The sequence below is a fragment of the Loxodonta africana genome, chromosome 3 (genome assembly GCF_030014295.1).
Source record: "Loxodonta africana isolate mLoxAfr1 chromosome 3, mLoxAfr1.hap2, whole genome shotgun sequence".
Taxonomy (NCBI): Eukaryota; Metazoa; Chordata; class Mammalia; order Proboscidea; family Elephantidae; genus Loxodonta; species Loxodonta africana.
This window is the reverse complement of record NC_087344.1, coordinates 204413332-204428844: the sequence shown is the minus strand read 5'-3', so window position 1 is coordinate 204428844 and position 15513 is coordinate 204413332. Positions and strand designations below refer to the sequence as shown.

The 15513-nt window shown below is 46.5% G+C and overlaps 1 protein-coding gene across 1 annotated transcript in view; it reads right to left on the bottom strand.

The window, feature by feature from the left end:
- Positions 1-6746: 6746 nt before the first annotated feature.
- The window catches only part of STYXL2 (serine/threonine/tyrosine interacting like 2), a 43874-nt gene continuing 35107 nt past the window's right edge, over positions 6747-15513 (bottom strand). Inside the window, exon 5 of the mRNA XM_003415218.4 lies at positions 6747-9890. Coding sequence (XP_003415266.1) covers positions 7093-9890 — 2798 coding nt within the window. The 3' untranslated portion in view covers positions 6747-7092. The remainder of the gene's footprint in view (positions 9891-15513) is intronic.

The window sequence follows — 15513 nt, the reverse complement described above, 5'->3', positions numbered from 1 at the left end:
GCTTCTGATTAAACAATTAGTACACATATTGTTTTGTGGCATCAGTTACCAGCCCCACGACACGTCAACACTCTCCCCTTCTTGACCTTGAGTTCCACTTCACCAGCTTTCCTGTCCCCTCCTGCCTTCTAGTCCTTGCCCCTGGGCTGGTGTGCCCATTTAGTCTCATTTTGTTTTACAGTTCTGTCTAATCTTTGGCTGATATGTGAACCTCAGGAGTGACTTCATTACTGAGCTAAAAGGGTGTCCAGGGACCATACTCTCGGGGTTTTTTCAGTCACTGTCAAGCCAGTAAGCCTGGTCTTTTTTTGTGAGTTAGAATTTTGTCCTACATTTTTCTCCAGCTCTGTCCAGTACTCTCTATTGTGATCCCTGTCAGAGCAGTCAGTGGTGGTAGGTGGGCACCATCTAGTTGTGCTGGATTCTGTCTAGTGGGGCTGTGGTAGTTGTGGTCTATTAATCCTTTAGACTAATCTTTCCCTTGTGTCTTTGGTTTTCTTCGTTCTCTTTTGCTCCAGATGGGGTAAAACCAGTAGAGTATCTTAGATGGCGGCTCGCAAGCTTTTAAGATCCCTGCAGACACTACTCACCAGAGTAGAATGTAGAACATTTTCTTTATATGTTATGCCAATTGAGCTAGATGTTCCCTGAGACCATGGTCCCCACAGCCCTCAGCCCAGTAATTTGGTCCCTCAGGGAGTTTGGATGTATCTATAGAGCTTCCATGACCTTACCTTGGACAAGGTGGCTTCCTCTGTAAGTGTACTGTCTTACCCTTCATCAAAGTTACGACTTATCTATTGTCTATTTAGTGTTTTTCTATCCCACTCCTACCCTTCCTCATGACCATCAAAGATTCTTTCTTTTTGCGTGTAAACATTTTCATGAGTTTTTACAGTAGTGGTCTCATGCAATATTTGTAATTCGTCTTTTTGTGACTGACTTATTTCACTGAGCATAATGCCCTCCAGATTCATCCATGTTGTGAGATACTTTGCAGATTCATCATTGTCCTTTATCGTTGCCTAGTGCTCTGCTGATTTTTTTTTTTTTTTGTAACATAGTGTTGGAATCCTTGGGTGGTACAAACGGTTAATGTGTTAGAAAGTGCAAGTCCACCCAGAGGTGCCTTGGAAGAAAGGTCTGGTGATCTACTTCTGAAAAGTCAGCCACTGAAAACTATGGAGCACAGTTCTACTCTGACACACAGGGGTTGCCATGAGTTGCAGTCGATTTGCTGGCAACTAGCATTAGCACAGTGTTTGGCACATCATCATAAAGGGCAACTCTGTGTAGCATGCTTTAAGGCAAATTGTGTCAAGACTTTGTTATTTAATCATCATTGCTTAGTAATTCTCCGAAGGAACACCAGGGAAAAAAGTTTCAGGGAGTCCAGGGAAATACTCCCTCTTCTGGTGTTACTCCAAACACTAAAAGCAGAGTCTTCACGACCTGACATTAACAACAAGCACAAGTCACAACCAAACACTTTGAGGACCAGAGCAGCAGGGGTGGGGGTCTGGGGACCATGGTTTTGGGGGGTATCTAGGTCAACTGGCATAACTAAGTTTATTAAGAAAATGTTCTGCACCCCACTTTGGTGAGTGGCGTCTGGGGTCTTAAAAGCTTTTGAGCAGCCATCTAAGATGCTCTTAACCCACTTGGAGCAAAGGAGAATTAAGAACATCAAAGACACAAGGAAAATAGTAGCTGAAGAGACAAAAGAGCCACATAACCTAGAGGCCCCATCAGCCTGAGACCAGAAGAACTAGATGGTGCCTGGCTACCACCAATGGCTGCCCTGACAGGGAACACAACAGAGCAGGAGAAAAGTGTGGTGCAGAGCTCAAATTCATGTAAAAAAGACCAGACTTAATGGTCTGACTGAGACTAGAGGAACCCCAGAAGTCTTGGCCCCTGGACTCTCTATTAACCCAGAACTAAAACCATTTCCAAAGCCAACTCTTCAGACAAAGATTAGACCACTATAAAACATAAAATAATACTTGTGAAGAGTGTGCTTCTTAGTTCAAGTAGATACATGAGACTACATGGGCAGCTCCTGTCTGGAGGCAGGATGAGAAGGCAGAAAGGGATAGGAGCTGGTTGAATGGACATGGGAAACCCGGGGTAGAAACAGGTAGTGTGCTGTCACATTACAGGGATTGCAACTAGGGTCACTTAAAAATATGTGTATAAATTTTTGTATGAGAAATTAACTTTAGCTGTAAACTTTCACCTAAAGCACACACACACAAAAAAAACCCACCAATAAGCACATGTTAACCAACATTCACAGCACAGGCCTGGTATTCACCCTTGATGTTGGATATCTTCCTTTGGCCCTTCCAGCGGCATGTTCCACCCTTTCTCACCCTCCCCTGTGGCCTGTGAGGCTGACCGAGTGGACCACAAGCACCAAGAACCTTGTCCTCTGGGGCTGAAGTCTTCTGGCTCCTTCCCTGTGGGGTTACATTAAAATGGCTTGTCCCTAGAACAAGGTCTCCGCTCTTGTAAAACAGCCTTCCTTCACACAGCTCTCTCTACCTCTAGGATTCTAAGCTCCCTCCCCTGGTCCCTTCAGGTCTGGGATATGTACTGTGTCTTGTGGTTTCCCTCTACCCTGCCCACACCTTTGTAAATAGCCCCTTATTAAGCCCCTTTGAAGGACGCTCACGTAGATATAAGGAGCCCTGGTGGAGCGATGTTTAAGACCTAGGCTGCTAACCGAAAGGTGGTTAAAGCCTACCCAACCAGTCTTAGAAAACCCTAAGGGCAGTTCTACTCTGTCACATGGCATTGCTATGAGTCGAAAATCTGACTCCATGGCACACAACAACAACAATTTAGATGTGTCATGTGTTTCTTGCTGGGAGCTCCTTGACACACCTTGTTTCTTCATAGTAGCCATGTTTTCATTTTCCCTCTGGGGCTTCCTCTTTGGGTGAAGAAAAAGTGTGTTTCTTCCTCTCTCTCTTTTCCCTCTTCTCCCCTCAGAATTATGTATAGGATTTCCAGTCCTGTGGATACGTTGCTGTCGAGTTGATTCCAACTGATAGCAACTGCATACACTAAAAAAAAAAAAAAACCAAAGCCCACTGCCGTCGAGTCTGTTCCGACTCATAGTGACCCTATAGGACAGAGTAGAACTGCCCCATAGAGTTTCCAAGGAGCGCCTGGTGGATTCGAACTGCCGACCCTTTGGTTAGCAGCTGTAGTACTTAACCACAAAGCCACTAGGAGTCTCTCTTTATTCTGGGGGATCTCTTCCAGTGAAAGCTTTGTAATTCAGGAGTGGATGAAGGCCATGCAGTCAGATCCATCTACACTTTTTCTTTTTTTAAATCCCTGACTCCATCAGTTGGTTTTATACAGCTGAAACTCTATCCTGGTTGTTAATTAATTCTCAAGAGTGGGTCAATCTTGTGTTCAGTGTATAGTGTTCTAAGTCATTTAAGATAGCTTCATTGGTAAGGCTCTACGGGTATGGCCTTTCCATTTACACACATTAACCTTTGTGCTGGGAATTGCCCTCCAGACCCACTTTCTGCTCTTCCTCAGCCTAACGGGCTCTCTTACCCTCTGGTTTCTAGTTGGTTTAGGCTATTGGAAGCTACTACTATGAGATCAGAAACCCTGGTGGTATAGTGGTTAAGAGCTATGGCTGTTAACCAAAAGGTTGGCAGTTCAAATCCACCAGGCGCTCCTTGGAAACTCTATGGGGCACTTCTACCCTGTCCTATAGGGTTGCTATGAGTCGGAATTGACTTGACAGCAATGGGTTTGGGTTTTATTTGGTTTAGCATGAGATCAAAGACTGAGAGGAGACAGAAGTCCAGGTTTTTATTGCCCCCACTCCTCTGCCAGGCCATGGTTTCGCAGTGGCTGTGTTCCTCCACCTGATGACCCAGCTCCTGTCAGGGGGCCCTTTTCCACAGTTACGACTCTTGCTGAGTCCTAGAAACAGCTTCTTCCTCTTGCCTCTTCAGTTTGAGGGTGGTATCAACTTCTCTTTATTGCTAGTACCTGGGTGCTTTACTATAACTTCTTGTCCCTCTTCACCCTGCCCACGCCTCTGTAAATAGTCTCTGCTTTAAACTTGCATCAGTTACCACCTCAGGTGTGCCATCTGTTTCCTGCTGGGTCCTTTACTGGCATACACCTTTTAATGTCATTCAGAGACTGGAAGTCTGGATCGCCCTCATGTGGATTGCAAGCCGTAGAGCCCTATCATCCTAAAAAAAAATTGCTGTTGAGTTGATTCCGACTCATAGCAACCCTATGGTGACCCTACAGGACAGAGTACAACTGCCCCATAGGGTTTCCAAGGAGTGCCTGGCAGATTTGAACTGCTGACCTTTTAGTTAGCAGCTGTAGCTCTTAACCGCTACGCCACCAGGGTATCCCCTATCATCCTAGGTTAGGTGTAATTCAGAAGTCACACTTGGGGTCCTAACACTTCAAATTCCACGTAGTCCCTAAAGCTCGTCACTCATTACATAGATTTCTCATGGTGTGGTTTCCCAGCTGTACTCCAGGAATAAGTTGGATTTGGAATCCTGAATTCTCAGGCAGACGTCTCCCCTGAGTACGGAATTCCAAGGGAACTCTCCTTGGAGATCCAGCAAGCAGAGGCATTTCCCTAGGGCTTGGCCTTTGACCCTTTTCTGATTTCCTCCTCTAGAAAGCCGAGGTGGTCTATATGTGGACCACAAGGGCCACTGCCCCACTAACCTAAGAGCTCAACTAAAAGCAGTCCAGGTGGTCTCCTTAGTCCCTTCCCCCTAGATTCACAGGGTTGGAGGGAGACTGAAGTGACTCTTCAAGCCAATATTCTTTAAATGTTTGTTCAACATTCATTCAGTTGGGCATGAGTTTGGAACTGGCTAGTTGTTTTTTGTTTGTTTGTTTTAAATTTCCTGTCTACCTAGATGTGAATGAGACTGTATTTTTAGTTTTTTTTTTTTTTTTTAAGACATGTATACCAAAACCTGAAACCAAACCCTTTGCCATCCAACTCATAGTGACCCTATAGGACACAGCAGAACTGCCCCATAGGGTTCCCAAGAATGGCTGGTGGATTTGAACTGTTGACCTTTTGGTTAGCAGCCGAGCTCTTAACCACTGCACCATCAGTGCCCCACCATGTATACAGACCTGAGTTAACTGGCTCCTTATCCAGGGCAGCTGCTTATCTGACCCATCAGTTAATTTAACCTGTTCATCCTGATCTTGACTCTCTAGGTATTTTCCCTCAAATGGCAAGATAATTCAAGGTAAGAAGATGAGCAAAAGGGGAAGAGAGCTTTTGTTGTCCCAAGGATGGTCTCATTCCTTCCCCCAGAAAACTGAGCTTCTAGAGTGGGTGCCTAGTTGACCGTCTTTGCTGATGTCAGAAGCTTCCCCATAAGAGTGAAATGAGAGAGGAAGCCTTGAGCTCTCCCAGAAAGTAAAATGGGCCACAACCAGCCTTCCTGCCTTGAGATATATTAGGACAATGCCATTTTGTGTGGTGGGAATGACCATAGAAACTAGGGAGTGGGGCCAGCTAAAGTAAACGTGGGCAAAGGAAGAGGAAAATGGGACAAAGACTGAGTAGCATTTTTTTTTTTTCAAAGCCTTTCTCCCTCTCAGTTAGCAGGAGGGAGGTGAGTATCATGAGCAACTGAAGTGTGGGTTGAAGTGATAGAGGGAAGGTGAGCAAATTAACTCAGTTGCTTTGATAGCAACTATGTGCAGTTCTGGGTTTGAGCTCAAGTCAACTCCCTTTTGCCTTGATGTTTTTATCTTTGTGCGTGTCGAGATGTGTGATGCAAAACTAATTCACTCACAAAGATTTTGTAATCTCCACATTTCACAACTCACTTCTTAGAAAAATCGATCATATGTTGAATTATCATTCCTATTAGTCCCCATTGGTGGGTTTCTCCTTACTTGTCTTGCCTCCCGTTAGTCATCTCATCAGCTGCTGTGTATCCTGAATTGGATTTTTTGTTTGATCAAGACATCTCTGACCCCTGCATGGCACATGTGTGTTTTTGAAGCCCACAAGGTATTTCTGCTTAAAAGCAACTGTGGCGACAAGTCCATCAATGATTGTTGTAAGGTACTCAAACTATGTCTTCTTGCTTCAGCAACCCAGCCTGTGTTTTGGGAGGGCAGAAACTCCTTCAGAACAACGGGTAAAGAGGCCTCACCCACCTTGCTTCTCCAGAGTGCTGGGAAGGATCAAGTGGACGAGTAACTGCATTATCCAAAGATCCTCCAAGGAAATAGAAAGCAAGGATGACCACTAGATTTTATAAATATATGTCTCTATCTCCTTGTATTGGGCTTCTTCTCTCCACTATGGTCTTCTTTTGTTTTTCTGCTTTTCCAGAGGAATCCTCTCTCTATCTTATATCTTGCCACTCCCACCACAATAAACCATGTTCTGTCTTTCTCTAGTCCCCTCTGTTACTCTCAAGGGTTTTACTATTATAATCTCCCACTGCATTGTATCATAGCCAAAATACCTGATTATGATTTTTGATAATGAGATGATGGTGGTGGTGTCTGAAGGCATAGCTTTTGTTGAACAAGAGGAGGTTGGCTCATAATAACTCATCTAAAGTGATTCCCCCTAATTCCCAAAGAGTTAAAAGTGATCAGAATGAAAAAGAAATATTTGACAATATACCATTTAATGGAGATCCAAAACAATAAAAGGAAACAACAAGAACTAAGCATTGTCAGGATAGGTTAAGCTTGCCACAGGAGATTTACTGGGTCTCATCACAAAACTATAACACTTCCTCAAACAGAGCCATGTGCCACGTTCGTGGCCTTCCTGGATGTAAGCTAGAGTTTCCCAACAAACTACATTGCGTTTTCAACTTACCTCTCTAGTCTATGAGGGACACTACCACATACAAAAGTGAAGCACCAAATCTTAGAGGCCATTGGGCAACAGGTAAACGGGGCTAGATGGTCCGGCATTCAAACCTCATACTGATGACCTTGACAGGTGGTAGCAATGTGTGCCTGAGACCTGTGCCAGGCAGTATGGGTCCTTCTGTTTTCTCGGTCTCCCCTAGGTCTGCTTTGCCCAGCTTAATCCTCCCTCCTTCTCTGCAACTTAGTCCAGGTTTCTTCTTGTCGACGTCTCCAGGCGGCAATGATGGCTTCATCGTCCATTTCCCCCTCTTCCTCCCTGTCAGTGCTTCTGTGATACTGGGACCGCCGCCCCGAGGCAAACCTCCCTTCCTCCCTGTTTTCCACCCTTTCTCTTTCTCCCTCCTCTTCAGACCTCGCGAAGCTCTGTGTGAACTTCCTCTTGGCTCCAAATTCAGAAAAGTCTGATTTGGATGATTCTTCCACATCTTCCCAGTCCTTGGGCCTGGCCCAATCCCGACGTCGCTGTTCAGGGGACTCTGCCCCTTCAGGGGGCTCGGGGGTCCTACGGAAGAAGTAGGGCTCTGGGCTTTCCTCTCGGGAGCTTGAGGTCTCACTGAACATGGACCTGGAGGACTTGTGCATCTCTCTGCCCTCTCTGGTGGAGGAAGAGGAGAACCGGGAAGTGCTTCTGACCGAGTTGCCATTTGCCTCCTGGTAGGAGGAGGTATCCCGTTCCTCTGACTGCGACTTGGAGAATTTGTAACTGGAGGATTTAGACGCAGTCTCCCGGAGCGTGGAGGATCTGGTGTACTTCCCTCTGGAGCTTCCAGACCAATCACTTTGGGAAGGAGATTTTTCCTCTGTCCTGAGGCCACCTAGCCACTTATTAATGCTTCTATCCATCTCTTTGTCAGCTCTGTTGTCATTTCCATAACAATCAGAGACAGCCAGGGAAGAGGAGGTGTCTGTTTCCGGTTTTTGGGAATTAGTGTGGGAAGAGTATCGGAAGCTCCCTATGGCACTGTCAGTGTCCTCATCCCTGTCACTAACGTCATCATCCTCTTCCTTGACCTTCTTCTTGAAAAGGGAGCTGCGTTTGTTGTCTGAGGCCAGCTTCTCCATTTTGTACTCAGACATCTTCTCCCTCAACTCCATTTGCCTCTCCTTCTCCTTCCGACCAAGCTCCTTTAGGTCCACATCATCGGCAAAGAGGCTATAGATAGGCTTGCTTGTCCCCTTCACCTTACTCCCTGTGTCCTCGGCCCTCGAGCTCAGTGTGGTGTTGGAGGACAGCACAGACTGCGTGTCACAGCTAGGTCTTGTCTGGCTCTGAGGCCACAGGCAGCCACCCAGGGAGGAGCCGCTCTGTCCACTGAGCATGGACGCTTGGTCATCCCCCAGGCAGCCAGCCAGCGGTGCCACCTTCAGGCTTGCAATGGACGGTGAGCGGGACAACAGCAACATTTCATTCTGCTTCTGGGCAAGGGTCTCGCTGACCACGTTGGCGATCCAGTTCTGGATACTGGCAATGGAAATTGTGTCTCCAGGCCCCACTGGCAGGGTGGGCAGGGGTGTGGTGGGGTTGGAGACAGAGCATCCCCTTGAGTTGCTTGCGGCCTGAGACAGGTGGGAGCGGTGGCTCTGGGTGCTGAGTACTGACCCTGTGTCCCCATCAGCACTGACTGAGGGGGTTGCAGACCAGAATGCTGACAGGGGGATGCTCATGCTGGCTGCCGAGCTGGCTGCCTCCCAGCTTCCCATGGACTGGCTCTCCTCCAGCGTCTGCCGGCTCCTCTCCAGCAGCTCCAGCCTCCGCTGCCTCTTCTTGGCTGAGGCTGAGTCCTCTCCCTTGCTGAGCTCCACCACCTCCTCCTTGTTCTCACTGCCCAGCTTCTTCTGGTGTTTCAGCTTCCAGGCCTGGTAGGCCGTCAGGTTGACATCGGAGGGGTTCCTTTTCTCCCCCTCTGCCTCCTCTGCCCCTTGCTCACTGCTGCCATCTCCTGCCTCCGAGTCTTTTTTGTGAAATCCAAATTGGATTCTCTTGATCTTCCACCTCTCTAGGGCAGTGAGCTTGTCCTTGTTCCTGCTGCAGAAGTTGTAGAAGGAGCTGGCCTCTGAAGCCACACTCTCCTCATCATCCTCTGGCACCCTGCTCCCTGCCTCTGAGCCTGTGTCTGCCTCCTCTCTCCTGCTCCTGGAGTGATACTTCCGGGCGGCCTCCTTCTCAATCTCCAGCAGCCTCTGGTTCCACATGTCCCAGGTGCTCTCTGTGGACACTGAGTCCGAGCGGCGCCTCCCAGCTCGGTTCAGGCTGCTCATCTGCAGCTGCTGCTTCAGGACCCGTATGTCATGGCTGCTGACGCTCTCTGAGGTGCTGCTCTCACTCAGGGTGTGCCTCCGTCTTCTCCCCACGAAGCAGCCAGCCTCACTCTCCACCTCCTCTTCCTCCTCCCTGCCCCGTCTCTGGTGCTCTTCTGTCTGGTACCGCTCATTTCGGCTCTGCCATTCCCGGATGATGCTCTCCACGTCCTCATCCTCCAATTCCTCCCCGCCCTGGCCAGAGGAGGCTAAGCACCGGCCATCTCCACCCTGGGGGACCTTGCCTGTGGGGAGGCCTTGCCCCTTCTTCCACTCCTCATACAGCCTCTCCTCCTCATCCTCGTCTATAAGGGTGAGGGGCTTGGAGGCCTGGCTGGCCTTCCCCAAGGAGGATCCACTTAGGTGGCTGGTGATGTCATCCTCCTCCTCCACGGTGAGGCCATGCACTCTGGCCCCTAGTGTGCTCCCCTGGTCTGTGCCCTCCTCCCCGCCATCGTCCTCTTCTCTCTCCTCCATCAGCTTCTCGTTGAGCTCGCGGAGCTGCTTCAGGAAGCCGTCGTTGGGGTAGATGGCCCGCTTCTTGCGCACGGTCATCAAGGCCTCCAGGATGGCCATGTTGTGGAAGATCATCAGGTAGGCCACCACAAGCACTGCTGACCGGCTGATGCCCATTTCACTACTGACCAGGGCTTTCCCTGAAAAGGAAATACAAAAATTTAGCTACTGCTGAGTGTGGCAGGATATGCGGTACCAGAGCCATCTGATACTCCTCTCTAAGAACAAGCAAATCGGTCTTAGAAGAAATGCAGCCAGGGTGCTGCTTAGAGAAGACGATTGGGGGACTTCCACTGGCTTACCTTGGGTACATAATCAGGAAAGATTAATTGCTGGAAAAGAACATTGTGCTTGGTAAAGGAGAGAGTCACCAAATGGAGGGAAACCCTTCATGAGATATACTAACACGAGAGCCACAACAATGGACTCAGATGTGAATTACGATGGCACAAGATGGGGCAAGGTTTCGCTGTATTATACCTAAGTTGCCATGAGGTGGAGCTAACAACAACAATAATTACACTTGAATGGCTGAAGGGGTAACAACATAACTACAGTGGCTTCCCTGAAGTTAAAGTGGCGTTTTGATGTTCTGGACTTCTTGTGTTTACCTTGCCTCTGGTGTTCGTCCAGGCTCATGTCACATGAGAAATGAACATCATTGTCCCCATATTACAGATACCCGTTGCCGTTGAGTTAATTTGGACTCATAGAGACCCTATAGGATAGTGTAGAACCGCCCCATAGGGTTTCCAAGGAGCTGCTGGTAGATTTGAACTGCTGACCTCTTGGTTAGCAGCTGAGCTCTTAACCACTGTGCACCAGGGCTTCATATTACATTCATATGGTGTTTATTGGACACATAACCGTTGTCGGCACATAAGCAGGGGTTGGGTGGGAAAAACAAATGGTGAGTATCCCCTCCTGTCACGTGGGAGACCAGGGTTTGAGTCCCTGCTGGGGAGACAGATACCCTTTTTGGAAACCCTGGTGGCACAGTGGTTAAGAGCTACAGCTGCTAACCAAAAGGTTAGCAGTTAGAATCCACCAGGTGCTTCTTGGAAACCCTATGCAACTGCTCTACTCTGTCCTATAGGGTTGCTATGAGTCGGAATCAACTCGAAGGTAATGGGTTGGGATTGGTTTTTTTTGGTCACCACTTTTGAAACACTTGAGTGCACCTCTCTACTCTCTACCCACCAAACTGAGCATGAGAGGGAGGTAAATATAGAATGGGGTAAGGAGGCAAAGAGAAGAAAAAGAAAGATGCTAAGATAAATGGATCAAGAAAGGCAGAATCTTGATGTTGGAGAGCACCACAGAAGTCATAGTTTAAACTCCTGTGCTGTCCAGGAATTAACTTTACAACATCCTTAATGCTAAGTCATCCAGCCTCTGCTACGATGCTTCCAGTGACAGGGAACTCACTATCACACACAGACACACAGACACATACACCCCACTCGATATTTGGATCACTCTAATTTCTGGAAAATTCTTTCTTATGTTAGGACAAAATATGACTTCCTGTAACATACAAACAAGGGCTCTTACTCTGGCATTCTGGGAACAATAAGAATATATCTATATGAACCAGACCTTTTACGAAAAAAAATCCTTGAGAAGATCACTATCATATTCTTACCAGGAGATTCTTTTTGTTTTTTTTTTCCCCCAGATTATTCTGATTCTTCGAAATCATTTCTTGGACAGAGTTTCATGTTCCCTTACTATTCTAGCCACTCTCCTGCAGGTCTCACTTTATCAGTTTTTTTTCCTTAGAAATTTGTTCCAGGATGGAGCAAGGCATTTTAGGTTAGGGCTGAGCCACATGGAGTTGCACCGCCCCTCACCACCCCTGCTTTGGACACTGGGACTTCACTGATGCCAAGTGTGCACTGTGGGTGGATGTGTCACACAATGAGCTCAAATTATCTTTCGGATCAACTAAAATCTGTAACACTTTTCAAAAACTGCTATTAAGCCTGGTGGATCTTATCTTGTAGGATTTTTAAACATAAGGAAAATGCTACAAGTCCCTATTAAATTTTTCTCTAGTTGTAGCCTACAGAAATATTTGCAAGTCTTGACTTTGTCATCAATAGATAGCTGTCTCCTGCCTCCCCACCTGCTTTGCATCCTTTATGTCTTCTGTGGCTTCATTTGAGTGACCATTTAAAAGGCAGAAAGCAACCAATAGAGACCTTCCTCCAGGATGTCATTAATCTACTTGTGAACAATTTTGGGGGATGTTTGTTAAATCGGTTAAGAGTCCTACCTAATGATGTGGGGGAAGAGGGGAATGACCCTTTCATTATTCTATCTTTGTACTAGTTAAGGGCTTGTCTTTGTCCCAAAGGACCTCAGAGACAGGCAAGACTGGAGGGCACTGAAAGGCCTTATTGCCAAGAAAAGCCAGCAGCCACGGAAGGGAGGTAAGCAAGCAGAATCAAAGCCACTAAAAGAGTGTCAACAGGTTGACTTTCTCTATTCTTCTCTTGGGGACAGCAGTGGTTCAGTGGTAGAATTTTCACCTTCCATGTGGGAGATCTGGGTATAATTTCTGGCCAATGCAACTCAAGCGCAGCCATTACTTGTCTGTCCGTGAAGGCTTGTACGTTGCTATGATGCTGAATAGATTTTAGTGGACCTTCCAGACTAAGATGGACTAGGAAGAAAGGCCTGGCGATCTACTTCTGAAAATCAGCCCATGAAAACCCTATGAATCACAATGGTCTGATCCTGTTGAGTGACTTGGGCCAAGTCAACAGCAGCTAACAAAAATTGTCTTCCACCTCTAGCTCAGGGCTCAGCTGGACCTTACCAAAGACTCCCCCTTAACTACCTGACCAGGCCATAATCTGCAACTAGTAGTTCCAATGTTTCACTCTCTTACTTTGGAGGAAGGATCATCAGGTCAGGTCACGTCATGACAGGATCAGCCAGTCTTCCTCACAAGGGCACCAAATACTGCTTTAGACCCAGTCTGACTGGGACCAGGTCAGGGGTGCCATGTTTTTCCACTTTGTATTTCTTGTACCCTGGAATTTCTCCAGGGGGCCTCAGGGGAAGCCTGAGGGACAAGGGAGAGGCTGGGCGGGTGGATTCTGGGCCCCCACCCACTTCAACCAAAGCAGTGACAGGATTTTCTTTCTCTGCCAGGCATGGGGCCTTCACTGATGGTTGTATAGACTGTGCTTTGCACAGCTCCAGGGGCATCCTTCACACTGAAGTCAAAGTAGACTTATTTGTCTTAGGAAGAAACATTTCTGGCAGTAAAATGGTTTGAGGAGAGGGGTCTTTTTCTAATTTGCAGAGTCACTGTTTTGATTAGCAGCAGAACTGATGGGCCGTTCCACCTAGGTGTAGTTCCTCTGTTTTAAATTTTGAGGAGTACAAGTAGTGAAGAGAACATGGGACTTCTGTAAGACTGATTTCAAATTCTCTCTACCACTCTCAGTATGCCCTTACGGGGCAGGCACTTGTGCTGTGTCCTCCCAGTTCATAACTCTACCTCCCCTTTTCTCATAATGTACCCCCTTCTCCCGCTCCAGGAAAACGCAGAAAGATGTACTTTTCCAGAAACCACCCCCATTGCCACCATCTATAGACATAAGGGTAGACATATGACCAGAGTCTGCTCAGGAAATTCTCTCTTCAGGGAATTTGGAACTGGGAGTAAGGTAGGAAAATAACGTTAAATGGCCAGGCCTGTGGAGGGCCATTCTATTCTAGGTAGAGAGAGAAAGAGAAGATTGCAACCAAGAGGGATGTCCAGTCCCTTTCCAGAACCATCCTGGGGCCAGGTACATCCCTGTCCTTGGATTCCTTCCTGTGTCTTTTTATTTATATATTTATATATATTATTTTTTTATGGTGTTTTAGGTGAAAGTTTACAGCTCAAGTTAGTTTCTCATACAAAAATTTATACACACACTGCTATGAGACCCTAGTTGCAATCCCTGTAATGTTACGGCACACTCCCCCTTTTCATCCCAGGTTTCCCGTACCATTCAACTAGCTCCTATCCCTTTCTGCCTTCTGATCCTGCCTCCAGCCAGGAGCTTCCCATTCAGTCCCGCACATCTACTTGATCCAAGAAGCACACTCCTCAAGAGTATCATTCTATTTTTTTTATAGTCCAGTCTAACCTTTGTCTGAAGAGTTGGCTTCAGGAATGGTTTTAGTTCTGGGTTAACAGAGAATCCGGAGGCCATGTCTTCTGAGATTCTTCTAGTCTCGGTCAGACCATTAAGTCTGGTCTTTTTACGTGAATTTGAGTTCTGCACCACACTTTTTCCCCACTCCATCAGGGACTGTCTGTTGTGTTCCCTGTCAGGGCGGTCAGTCATTGATGGTAGCCAGGCACCATGTAGTTCTTCTGGTCTCAGGCTGATGGAGTCTCTGGTTTATGCAGCTCTTTTGTCTCTTGGGCTAGTGTTTTCTTTGTGTCTTCGGCATTCTTCATTCTCCTTTGCTCCAGGTGAGTTGGGACCAATTGAAGTCTCTTAGATGGCCGTTTGTAAGCTTTTAAGACCGCAGATGCCATTCACCAAAGTGGGATGAAGAACTTTTTCTTAATAAGCTTTGTTATACCAATTGACCTAGATGTCCCCCAAAACCATGGTCCCCAGGTCCCTGCCCCTGCGACTCTGTCCGTTGAAGTGTTTGGTTGTGTTCAGGAGACTTCTTAGCTTTTGGTTTAGTCCAGCTGTGCTGACTTCCCCTGTATTGTGTGTTGTCATTCCCTTCGCCTAAGATAATTCTTGTCTATTATCTAGTTTACTATCTAGTTAGTGAATAACCCTCTCACTCCCTTTCCACCCTCGTAACCATCAAAGAATATTTTTCTCTGTGTTTAAATCTTTTCTTGAGTTCTTATAATAGTGGTCTCTTACAATATTTGTCCTTTTGCGACTAATTTCACTCAGTACAATGCCTTCCAGATTCATCCATGTTGCGAGATATTTCTCGGATTCATCGCTGTTCTTTATTGTTGCGTAGTATTCCATTGTGTGAATATATCATAATTTGTTTACTCATTTGTCTGTTGGTGGGTACCTAGGTTTGCTTTCCATCTTTTTGCTATTGTGAACAGTGCTGCAATGCACATGGGTGTGCATATATCTATTCATGTGAGGGCTCTTATTTCTCTAGAATATATTCCAAGGAGTGGGATTGCTGGATCATATGATACTTCTATTTCTAGCTTTTTAAGGAAGCACTAAATTGATTTCCAAAGTGGTTGTACCATTTTATATTCCCACCAGCAGTGTGTAAGGGTTCCAGTCTCTCCATAACCTCTCCAACATTTACTATTTTGTGTTTTTTGAGTCAATGCTAGCCTAGTTGAGGTGAGATGGTATCTCATTGTGGTTTTGATTTGCATTTCTCTAATGGCTAATGATCGTGAGCATTTCCTCATGTATCTGTTAGCCGCCTCCAGTGCCTTTTTAATTAATACCTTTGCTGCTTGTTGAGTAGCTTGGGATGGTTTGGACTTACTAGCAACCAAGAGAATATCCATTATTACACTTGGGCAAAGTCACTTAACCTTCCATGGGCCTCAATTTCCCAATCAATAAAAAGTAAATAATAACTTCCACTTTGTGGGGTGATTATTAAGTAAAATGTCTAATACCAGGTGTTTGAATTTCTTCTTCCTAGCTGCTAGGAACTGACTCCAAAGTATCATGTTGCCAAGTGCAGTGAGTGGATTCCAACTCATAGCGACCTCAGGAGACAGAGGAGTACTGCCCCTCT